Source organism: Lithobates pipiens, unplaced genomic scaffold, assembly GCF_037356315.1.
Source record: "Lithobates pipiens isolate NorthernLeopardFrog02 unplaced genomic scaffold, aLitPip1_a1.2 Scaffold_13, whole genome shotgun sequence".
In the NCBI taxonomy this organism is placed as follows: Eukaryota; Metazoa; Chordata; class Amphibia; order Anura; family Ranidae; genus Lithobates; species Lithobates pipiens.
Window position 1 is genome coordinate 222,735,765 of NW_027507718.1, and position 12,743 is coordinate 222,748,507.

The window sequence follows — 12,743 nt, forward strand, 5'->3', positions numbered from 1 at the left end:
CCTCCAGAGGTGGACCTTTTCGTGTCCAGAAACGACGCAAAAACCCCCTGTTTTTTTTTTCTCCCTAAGAAGGGGAGAGGGAGCCTTAGGTGTGGACGCTCTGAACCAGAATTGGCACTTCAGAACTTGCTATGCCTTCCCACCTCCAGCATTGTTGCCAGCAGTTCTGAGAAAGTTTCAAATAGAAAACACATCTCTGATTCTGGTGGCGCCGCATTGGCCCAAGAGAGCATGGTTCTCAATACTGAAGCAGTTGGCGGTAGAACCTCCCCTACTCTTGCCCCCTCGGGACGATCGCCTCTCTCAGGGGCCAGTCCTCTGCCCATGAGTACGCCAGTGGAAGTTAGTGGCCTGGCTACTGAGGAGGGTTTATTAAAAGCTAAAGGGTTTTCAGAGGCTAGTTTCTACCCTCCTGGACAGTAGGAAAAAGGAAACTCGCCAGATCTATGAAAAGGTCTGGTTACGTTTCAACAAGTGGTGCGCAGAGAGCTCTTTCCCAGTACGGAGCTCCTCCGCAGTTTTGGAATTTTTACAATGTGGGGCAGATAAAGGCTTATCCATTAGTATTTATACCATTACATGACCATATCCACTGTCACTACCGAATAAATCCAAATAGTGGCAGTGGGCCCCTCTGAAAGAAATAAGTCCTTATGTCACTCCTCAGTCTACAAGGCCGAAGCCGTAGCTAACATATAGTCAGAAAAAAAGAAAAAAGAGACTTTTCTTTAAGGTTGAACTGGATGGACTTGTGTCTTTTTTCAACCTGGCTAACTATGTAACTATGTAACTTTTTCCCCTGCTGTTGTGTCCCGCTTCTAACTTGCATACCAACACCAGGAGAAAAAAGTAGCTACCTTAGGTTTCGGTGAACACATAGGACATTTGATATCAAAAATATTTTTATTTCTTTCTATACATAAAACAATAAACCTTGATTGAATTGAATCAATCGATCCTAGATGTTTACACAACATTAACCAAAGATGACCCAAAGATCATCCTTATCTGCACAGTTCATACACCCTGACTTTCAACAAACAAAACCAGACATACTCATACATACAACAAGAAAACAGATAGAGGCGCCTCCTATGGCCATACATGTGGGGATATACCAAGTATGATCAAATTGTACCAATAATACGCTTCTATTTGGAAGCATGAGATGAAAATCTCTCGTAAATCTGCACATGTATGGTCATCAAAGTAGCAGTAATTGGAAATGGGGATAATTATGACAGACAACGGTCCTAAGCTCTCATTAGTACCTCCATTTAACCTACACAGCAATTCTCTTCGGTTGAAATAGGAATATCTCCGGCTCGGGATTATAACAGTCTCATGAAGATGAGTCTCCTTCTACTTAATCACTTATAGCAAAGTGTAGCAAACCTGAAGCCTTCACTTTCAGCCTTTTGCAAGCAGTGGCATAAATGACAGACAATACTAAAAATGTAACAATCAATGGCAGTGAATTGAATATATTCAAATCCAGTTGTATTTAAAGTGCACTATTTGTCACACATGTCAGGCTTTCCTATGATACTGTGACTGAAAGTTCTATATATTCAGCGGTTCCAATATTACGCTTCTATTAGGAAGCATGAGATAAAAATCTCTCGGAAATCTGCACATGTATGGTCATCAAGGTAGCAGTAATTGAAGATGGGGATAATTATGAGCAATCACCAGTCCTGATCTCTCACTAGTACCTCCATTAAACCTACATTGCAATTCTCTTTAATTGAAATAGGGATATCACAGGCTTGTGATTATAAAAGTCTCATGAAGATCTGTTGTCAATTATTATAGCTCTAAGTCTCCTTCTACTTAATCACTTGCAGCCGAGTATAGCAAACCTGAAACCGACATGTGAAGCCTTCACCTTCACTTTTAGCCTTTTGCAAGCAGCGGCATAAATGAGTCAATACTGAAAATGTAACAATCAGTGGCAGTGAATTGATTATATTCAAACTCAGTCGTATTTAAAGAGGGCCGTTTAAAAAAAAAAGTCAGCAGCTGCAAACACTGCAGCTGCTGACTTAATAAACACACTTACCTGTCCAGGGCGCCCGTGATGTCGGCCGCCCGAGGCCGATCCGTCCCTCGGCTCTCGGGTCCCGGCACCGCCATTCCCTCTAAGGGAAACAGGCAGTGGAGCCTTATGGCTTCACTGCCCGTTTCCTACTGCGCATGCACGAGTCCCGCAGCACTTTCTGAATGGGACGAGCTGTGTTCTGGAACACACAGTTCCCAGAACACAGCGCGACCCATTACCCAGAAGACGCCGCGACGAGGAGAGAAGACAGAAGATCTCCGGAGGAGGAAGAGGAAGATTAGGATTATGTGCCTAGCAACAGGCATTTCTGGTAAGTAAAAAAAAAAAAAAAAAAAAAATTTTTTTTGTTTTCAGGGTGGCCCTCCACTTTAAAGTGCACTATTTGTCACACATGTCAGACTTTCCTATAATACTGTGACTGTTTTAAAGTTCCATATATCCAGCGGTTCCATAAAGAATGCCTTGCACCAAAAATTAATGATTCTCCGACACACTGGCTTACCATACCCTGGGGATTTCACTCAGATTTGCTGTCAATATATATATATATGAGCTTCTCAGGCAGCCGTTGGTTCATCAGACAAGCTGAATATTTGGATGCAATCTTTCTCCACAAACTATTTTAGTCGATCAAAAGTCCAATAAATGTGTGTAGGATCTTTCACCACTTGTTTTATAACATCAAGTCTCACCACCTCTGTTATACTGAATCCACTCCAGGGTCTTTTGCAATCAGCTGCACCGGAAGCCTTTCTAACAGGTGTCTGTTCAGATGCTCACTCATTCATATATTCCATATTTCTGATCCAAACTGCTAATACTTTGATTCATGCCCAGAAGGGCGCCTACCATCCACACAAACGTCAATGCGTTTCGCAATAAGGCATCACATAGCTTCAACTGGACGTATGGGAATTCAAATGACATTTCCTTTTTGTAGTCTCCTTATACGCCATTGTTCCTCCCATAGTGTGTTTAATTAGCATGTACCCCACATGTATGGCCATAGGAGGCGCCTCTATCTGTTTTATTGTATGTATGAGTATGTCTGGTTTTGTTGAAAGTCAGGGTGTATGAACTGTGCAGATAAGGATGATCTTTGGGTCATCTTTGGTTAATGTTGTGTAAACATCTAGGATCGATTGATGCAATGCAATCAAGGTTTATTGTTTTATGTATAGAAAGAAATAAAAATATTTTTGATATTAACTTTTCAAGTGTCAGCCCTCAGTGTTTTTTTTTTTTTTTTTGGAAGATCATTTGGCTGCCAACCCATGGGTAGTCAGATTCTTTAGGGCCCTAGACAGAGACCGGTCCAGGGTCTGTCATTTCCCAGATGGGATTTATCCTTAGTTTTACAAAGCTTAACTGGACCCCCCCCCCCCCCCCCCCCTTAGAGCCTTTAAAAGTGTTTTCTGAGAGAACTTACTCTGAAGACAGTGTTTCTGGTAGCAGTAACGACTGCCAGGAGGGTCTGTGAGATGGAGGCCTTATCAGTCAGGGCTCCCTTTTTTGCGTTTTATTTTTCCGGACCGGATAGTTTTAAAGACCGATCCGGCCTTTTTGCCGAAAGTGGCATCCGGCTTTCATAGAAGCCAGGAAATTGTTTTGCCCTCTTTTTGTCCCAATCCCTCCGGCGAGAAGGAACTAAAATTTCATTATTTGGATGTTAGGAGATGTATCCTACACTATTTAGAACTGACCAAGACATTCAGAAGGTCAGACTCCTTATTTGTTTTGTTTTCAGGGCCAGAAAAGGTTGTAATGCGTCCTGACGCACTATTGCTAGATGGCTCAGAGTAGCCATCGAGCAGGCTTATTCAGTTGCAGGGAAAGAAATCCCAGTGGGTATTAAAGCACACTCTACTATAGCTATGGCAGCCTCCCAGGCTGAAAGAGCGGGAGCCACGCCAGAACAGATTTCCAGGGCAGCAACATGGTCCAGCTACTCCACTTTCGTGAACCACTACAGAGTGGATCTGGTGTCGGCAGGTGAGCAGGCCTTTGGGCGAAAGGTTTTGCAAGCTGTAGTCCCACCCTAACTGGTAAGTGCTCGTTTATCCTCTGTCCTGAAAGACGATTAGGGAAAATTAGAGTTACGCTTACCGGTAACGTCTTTTCCAGTAGTCTTTCAGGACAGCCCTAGTTACCCACCCGAAAATTGGGGGGGGGGGGGGGGGGGAGAGAGAGAGAGAGAGAGAGTCTTACAAAAGACCAGAGCGCAGCAAGATAATGGTATTTGACAATATGTTAATGTGTTCTTGTGTCTTCCCAGCTGGCCAGAGGTAATCTCGATATAAACTGAGGTCCGGCAAGGGAAGTAAGAATTTGTGGGCTGGCGCAGTGTTTCCAGAGGAAGAGGAGGAGACTATCTTAGTGGCTGTCCTGAAAGACTACTGGAAAAGATGTTACCGGTAAGCGTAACTCAAATTATTTTTTTTTTACCTTGCATGCACAAAGCATGTTTTGTTCCAAGTATCTTTCACACTGCTTTACCGAAAGGTACTGTCAATGCATTTAAAACCTGAGCCTTCAGATGCATACAAGGCTCAGTTTGTTACAATTGCTGGATTTGTTACAATTGCACTAATTTAAACCAAGCTTTTTTATTTTTTTTTTTTTTTTTTTATTTTTTTTTTTTTGGCACAGCTTCCATTTCTGCTGGGTACCATTAGTTCCAATTCATTTTATTTTTTTATTTTTTCTGGAATATTTACTTTATGACCTGGAAAGTTTTTACTGTGTTTTATTTTTATTTAACCTCTTAATTTGTCAAATGCAGATTAATGTATTGGTCTGAAATTGGAGCAGAGTCCCAAATTGAGCGAGCTGGTATGGATGGGAGCCAACGGAAAATTCTAGTCAATGAGCAACTTGGTTGGCCAACAGGCTTGGCTCTTGATCTTCTGAGCTGGAGAATTTACTGGTCCGATGACAAATTTCATGCCATTGGTTCAGCCAATCTGGATGGCACAGATATAAAGGTGCTTTATTTTTAAATATTTTTTGCCATTTGGTAATTGAGTAAAAACGTTGCTTAACTCTTCTTTCTTGTTAGGTGCTGCAAATGAAAATTATTCAAAGTCCTTTTGCTATAACTGTGTTTGAGGATGAGATTTACTGGTCTGAAATCAAAGCAAGAACTGTGCAAAAGATAAATAAGAAAACGGGCAAGGATTTGTCTGTGTTAATAAAGCGACATGGTCAGCCATATGGACTCAAGGTACTAATACATTTTTTTATAATGTAAATGCTGTAAATTGGCAATGTAGGTTATTTAGCTTAACTGACAAAGGTCTTTACAATTAAGTCAACTGGAAAGGATGATAGGTTGGACAATGCTCAAGTGGCAACCTTAGTATCCTGATCCTCAGGGTTCACGTTCTAAAAGCATATTTTTATATAGGCATATACTGCACACTGGTTTTAAAAGCTTTTTTTTTTTTTTTTTCCCTCATGGTTTTAGGTTATGCATGAGATGCTGCAGCCAAGAATGGAAAACCCCTGTCACAAACTTAACTGCTCACATGTTTGCCTTATTGGACCTTCAATGCAAGGAAGCTGTTGGTGTCCCACAGGACTTGTGCTTTCAAGCAATATGCTAGATTGTACTCCTTTTCAAGATTTACCATTTTTGATGATGGTTGCGCCAGGATCTGTTTACCAGGTGCGCCCTTTGGAAGTTGAGCATTTAAGTATATGTATACTAGAACATGTATGTTTCATGAAAACACCTTCTACATTTGATTATTCAATACCAGGTGGTGAAAAAATTAGCTGTTTTTCCTTTTTAGATCTATTTACTATTAAGCAGTTGTGTTAATGTAGCTGTAGGTTTGCATGTTGGTCTATTGATCAGAAAAATGTTTGTAATGGTATTTAGCCGACACACCATTTGGGCACCCTGTTATATGGTTCACCCATAGTAAAAAAAAGTCCATATATATCTTTATCGGGGTCAAAGACTTGAATAACCGATAGTAGCATAATATAGGTAAAATGCCCATAATGGGAATGGTTTTTAACCTTCACTGTTTTTTGGTTTAAGGGCAAAAACCTCAAACCTATTGATCTTGTCAAATATTGTGAACTTGTTGCTTTCACTCATGGCCGCCTCCTATTGGTCCTGCAGAGTGACCCTATAAATGTGATATACTGTTGGTTTTATTCCATCCAGTTCACTCTACTTCTACTGTGCTGCCTTTCTTGACTATCAATAGCATGGCTTACTAGAATACCGTCTCGAACATGCGGGGGGCCTGAGCTCTGCAATTGAGTTCTATAAGACTTTCAAAAATGTCAAACTGCTTAAAAAGCCCTGGGTTGCATTTAATTACCAATCTAGCTACTCACTTTGCAAGCCTGTGTGTATTTTTCCTACTTTTTAAACCCCACCTTTCAAATTAATAGACCTTGTCTCTGACCAAGATGGATGATGCATGCTTTTGCAAAAAATTTAATGTCTGGAAACTTTTGGTCAAGCTGTAATTGCCTCCAGCTGCTTCTAGTTATTGTAAACATGCTATTGTGGCTACCTACTTTACTGATCACGTAATTATGGGTGATTTTTAAATTGGTCTCCAGACCAACAGATGGACAGATTATCTCCAGGTGACTCCTTGCATTCTGATTTCTGTGGACGGCAGCCAACCACTAAGGCCCCTTTCACACTAACGTCCCGTTCAGGCCCGCCTGTCAGTTTTTCAGGCGGACCTGAACGGGTGCTCCATAGAGCTCTATGGAGCGTCGGATGTCAGCGGTGACATGTCCGCTGACATCCGACCCGCTCCGATCCGAAAAAGTGTGACGGAGGAAAAAGCTATTTTTCCATCCGTCTGCGGATCGGATCGGATGACGACGGGCACTGCGGTCCGTCGTCATCCGATCTCCCATAGGGGAGAGCGGCGCTGTGACAGGTCCGTCCCTGCACAGTGTGCGGAGACAGACCTGTCATCTCCCTGCTCAGCGGGGATCGGCGGAGTGATCCCCGCTGAGCAAACGGACATCCACGGGGCGGATCAGAACTGATCCGCCCCGTGTGAAAGGACCCTAAAGCTTTTTGTAAAAATTTTATATAGTGTGTGTGTGTGTGTGTGTGTGTGTGTGTGTGTGTGCCCCAATCATGCCTGAAACCACTTGCTGTTTAACTCGCTCTCCTGGAAGTCTATTCCAAGCATCAACTACCCCTTCAGTAAAATTGTTTCTAAGATTAGTTTGAACTTGCTGCCCTCTTAAACCTTATTCACCCCTCTTGATGGATTTAAAGGTTTCAATCATGTTTCCCCTTTTTCCATCTTTCCTCCAGACTGGACATATTAAGTTCCTGAAGTCTTTTGATTTATCCCTAAGACCTGTCACAATTTTTATTACCAGTCACTTGTTCCATCTTAAAATCTTTTTAGTGAGGTGGGACACAGTATTCTAATGAGGTCTGACTAAAGATTTATATAGGGAATTAGGACTCTCTTCCTCCTCCTGGTGACCCCTCTAGTGCATACTAGAACATTATTTTAGCTTTTACCACTGTCTGGTCAGTTCGCTAATTTTGCAATCTGAAATGAGTGCCCCCAAACTTGTTCCACTGTAGTGCTGGCAAACGTACCCCAATGTTGTACTCAGGATTTTTTTTTTTCCCTCGTTGTGTATATATTTTTTTAGGAGCATTGAACTGCAGTTTCCACTGCTTATACCAATCTTCCAGCAATACCTAATTGTGTTCCATGTTAAACAACTCTAGGGAAATTGTACACCTTTGTATTATCATCAAAATGCCTAATTTGCCCAACACAACTGTAGTTATGGCAGGACCTAGTACATGGGCTTCTGGTACACCACTAGTGACTAGTCTGTTCTGAATGAACTCCATTTACAACCACACTCTGGTGTCTATCATTTAGCCAACTGCATAGCAGTGGAACAACCCAAGGATTAAGTCCTAGCTTGTACAACTTTTGTATTAGATCATTATGTAGAACTGCATCAGTTGCCTTGCTGAAATCAAGATATCCTATGTCCACATCACCCCCCTGGTCCCAAACATTGGTAGTGGTCAAATTCTCCCCTTGGTAAAGCCAAGCTGCTTTGGGTCCAGAAACTTGTGTATTAAGTGATCAATCATCCTTTTCAGGAGTGATGCCATCAACTTGACTACAACTGATGTTAAACTAATTGGACTGTAAATTGCTAGCTTCTATCTTGCTGCTTTTGTGGATGGGTACAATATTGGCTGTCAGTCATGGGGATCTTCTGTGAGATTGATTAGAGATCTGTTCATGGTCCTCCAACTATACCTCACATTTCTTAGCACTTTGGGATGAATACCCTCAGGGCCCATTAAAGTGGTTCTAAAGTTTTTACTTTAGAGCAGGGGTGGCCAACCAGACGAAGACCAAGAGCCACATTTTTTACCGAGTTACCGCAAAGAGCCACATCATACGCATGGGCACACATGAACATCACCCCATCCCTTCCTCATACACACATACTTTTGCTCAGCTGGATTTATTGTAAATGTCACACACTGTTTTAACACTACAAAGACCACAGGTCAGTAATCTTCCTTTGAAAGTACATCCATGTGACAGAAGACAGCAGCTCATCTAATTTCCAAAATACAAATTGTCTTACAAACAGTGAACTGGTCAGGATAACAATAAACAGTTAATGGGTCTTCTAGCCTGAACTAGCAGTAAATTCTTCCAAAAAACATCACAGAAAGCATGCAGCACACACAGAGCTCTGGATAAATAAGTGAAAAGAAGCTGAAATGGTTAACAGCCAGCAGTGTGTCACACTATCAACAGACAGAGAATGTGCTGAGCAGATCTTATCAGTGTTCAGGTGAAACATTATTAAAAAAAAAAAAAAAAAAGTACAGAGCAAGACAGAGGGAGAAGGGAGGACAGATCAGTAACCTGCACACTTGTGGCCATACCTTTTTGTATCTCATCGGCTTCAGATACAGCGTGTTTCTCCTTCCTCTGCCCCCCTTCAGCCTCACTCCAGCGCCTATGTATTCAATGTGGCGGGCTGGGGACACTACACGCTGATTGGCTGTTGATGTGTGGGAGGAGCGGAGGAGTGCAGAGACTCGGGCTGCCTGTCACCGCAATGAAACAGCCCGAACCAGCCCGAAGAGCCGCAGGAAACCGATCAAAGAGCCGCATGCGGCTCGAGAGCCGCGGGTTGGCCACCCCTGCTTTAGAGGAAGTAAACGCCTTTTTATTTTTTTGTGACCTGCAAAGTAAAGGCATAATGTGCTAGTAGCACATTATGTGACACTTGCCTGCAAACTAAGCCCTCATCTCCCCTGCTGGAGGTTGCATTAATCTTCGCCCGTCTTCCTTCCGGGTCCGGACTCCAGCTGTGACTGGCCATCTCAGCCACTGGACACAGGATAAGTGTTTGTCCCCAGTTTTCATTTTGGTGATCCCATTGTATTTTTTTTTTTTTATATTGCTCATGTACAAGGGTTTTATCCCCTGCGACTTTAGCAATTTTATTCTTTCTGTGCTTTGACAGAACTGAGGTTTTTGGCATTCTATTTGTCTATTTTTATACTCTTGTTGATTACACCTCCCTGGTTTCCTTGACTTTTTTTTTTTTCTTTTTTTTTTTTTTTCTTCCTTTTTATGATCCACTTATAGGAGATTCAAGGGAACTTTATCAACTTGCAATTTGTGGGTGGGTCTGTACTGCTTAAGGTCAGGGATATATCTATCCTTTTGAAGGGGGTATCTGATGTCCTGCTTCTATTGCATATTACTGTCGGGTAATTCCTGACAGGTTATAGCGGCTCTCCTAGATATTGGATTGCAGATGTTAAGGTAAAACCGAACTTTCGAGAATTCCATATTGGAGCATCAACCTTGATTCCGCATCTGAGGCTGTAGTGTAGGAGGCTTTAAATTGGATCACTGCTGTGTCATACTGTCAATTCTACTGGTAATTCTGCTAATGACCTTCAGATATACCCAAGGGCAGTGTTTTTGAAGACTTCCTATTGTGACAAATGAAATTCCTAGATTCTCCTGTCATGCTCAGAGGTCCAAAAGGCCCTCTGTGCCCTCCAATCTGACAAAACTCCTGGCCCCAATGGGCTCCCTATGGAATTTTAAAAACTTATGACAAAACATTGAATTCCCACCTCCCCCAGATTCATGCAATGTTCATAGCCTCATCAGAAGCTGCCTCCCTTTCTGAATCCGAGCAATACAATGATTGATTGAAGCTTGGTAAAAACCTTGGTTTGTCCTATTGCTCTTTGCTAAATTTGGACTCAAAGATCCTTATTAAATACCACCAAAAATGTTCACGCCACTGATTCATATTTGGTGCCTACACACTCATGGCCTTGGCTGCTCCAAACTGTCCTGGTGTGGTAGCTTCCTTAGACACTGAGAAAGTGTTTTGCCTTAGTTGAATGGGATTATCTCTAGGTGCTTTGACAAGCTTGGGTCTTGGATTGCTATATGATCACCCAAGAGTCCAAGCGTGGACTAACGGCATGCTTTCAGCTTCAATTACCCTGGGCAGGGGGATTTGGCAGGGCTGCCCCTTCTCCCCAATTTTAATCACACTGGCCTTTTGAAACCCTTAGCTATGCTTATTCAAGCTGACCCTACAGTGAGGTATTCTGGTGGGTTTCTTGGAGAAACTCTTTATGTATGCCAACGACTCTTCTGTATCTTGCTGATGCTTCTTGGTTCTAGCTATAATCTGTCCTTTAGATAATTTTTTTTTTTCTGGGATCTACATTAATTGGGATAAATTGTTACTATTCCCACCACATCCCTCTTGTCTACACACATTGCTCAAATTGCTTGACCAATTTACTTGGGTCCCTCCCACCCACACCCTTTATCTGTAAAATATTTATCCCCATCTTTTAATCATCTTGTGTGGGGGTGACTGTGTGGTGCCAAGCTGGGAGCTTTTATAGCATGCCCTCTCCTCCCCTTCCTAGGAAACACAGCACCAGCCCATAAATTTCCACTTCCCCTGCCAGACTTCAGTTGTTTCCGCTGGATGGGGAGACACTGAGCCTGGCCAAAACACAGTGGCTTCTGAAGCCCTGTAAGGGAGGCCAGGGCACTCCCAGGGACATGGTGAGGTACATGCCTGACTGCACTGGTTGCTACCCCATCTTCACCGAGTGCGGGTGTAAGATCCGGGGGCCCATCACATTCACAGGAATGTAGCAGGGAGACAGCTCTGCTCTCCCTGTACATGGGTGCAGGCTGCATTTTGGAACCAGGCGGGTCATGTGACAGGTGACCCATGACATCCGGTTCGGGGTCGCAGAGCTGATAATGGGCTGGGCATGGACTAGATGAGTTGGGAACACAGCATAAGCAGCGTGAGACTTAACAGCAGCAACCACCAGTACAGCAATGTCTGAAGTGGATGCCCAGACAGTGCACATCGATGTTTGCTCCAGCCATCTGAAGGTAAGAGTTCCCTGGGGAAGGGTCCTCTATCTAGGCTTTCTGCCCTCCACGGATGGGTCTTAGTAGTGTGTTGGGTGTTTTTTGTCCCTTTTTTTTTTTTTTTTTTTTTTTTTTTTTCTCTGCATGTATTTCATAAAGATACTGAAAAGACCAGATCACATCCTGGCTTTAGTCAGAGGGCATCAGAACAGGAATCTGGGTTGGCTTCAGTGAAGGAACTTTCCTCCACCTTTCAGTCTTTCAAATCTTTGAAGGGTTTCAGCTTCCTGCTAATCACTCACCTGCACCCCAAACTACAGCCCCTCCACAAGCATAGGGCTCTGCGCCTTCCCAGCTGGCTGCCACAGTAGAGACCTACTGGGCCTCCAGAGGAGTCTAGGGAAGAGCCTGATGGTTCAACTTCTGGTTCCCAGGAGTCAGGGAGAGGACTGGGATGGGGAATCCAGGAAACCCTTGAGATATCTTACACCACCTTTGGAATTCAGGTGGACAAAAAACCCTGACTCTCCACGGCCAGATGTACAGGGGCATGGGGGAACAAAGTTTTCCCAGTCCATGATGTCCTGGTAGACACAGTAAAGGAGTTACAGGATCCTGAACAGAAACATTTTTTTTTTTTTATTTTTTTTTTTCAATGTCTTTTGAAAATAAGGTTCCTATTTTCAGAAGATCCATTGTCCGTCTAGAATAAACCCCCCCCACCCCCAAACTGGATGCTGCCTTTTCCCAGGTCTCAAGACCTACAGATCTGGCTTTTGAGGCTATGGGAGCTCTAACAGATACTATGGATAAAAGTATATGGATTCCCTTGTAAAGAAAACCTGGGAATCAACCATAAGAAATCTGAAACCAGAAATGGCAGTCAGTGGTGGCCCGTAACCTGGAGCATTGGCTTTCCCAAATTCAAGCTCTTATTGAATTGGAACAGCCATGGAAAACATTATTTTCCCACTATTTTGCAAGGAGTGGCATATATAGCGGATGCATCCGTAAAACCTGTCCGCATGTCGGCCAGAACTGCGGCTCTTAATCTCGGCCAGAAGAGCCCTCTGGCTAAAAAGTGGCCAGGCAATAGTGCCTCTAAAGTTAAACTGCAGGATACCGTTGATGGGAGATTGACTTTTTTGCCCTGTTCTAGAAGCTGTGCTAGACTGCACAGCAGACAAAATAAATCTTTCCGGTTAAGCGCAAACCCAAACCCCCAGTTCAGACAAAGGGGTTTGTCCACAAAT

General features: G+C 43.1%; 1 protein-coding gene across 1 annotated transcript in view; it reads left to right on the forward strand.

The window, feature by feature from the left end:
• Positions 1-12,743, forward strand: part of LOC143975874 (uncharacterized) — a 215,635-nt gene that overhangs the window by 162,643 nt on the left and 40,249 nt on the right. The window contains exons 23-25 of the mRNA XM_077478427.1: positions 4,845-5,046; positions 5,121-5,285; positions 5,529-5,729. Of these exons, the coding sequence (XP_077334553.1) occupies positions 4,845-5,046; positions 5,121-5,285; positions 5,529-5,729 (568 nt within the window). The remainder of the gene's footprint in view (positions 1-4,844; positions 5,047-5,120; positions 5,286-5,528; positions 5,730-12,743) is intronic.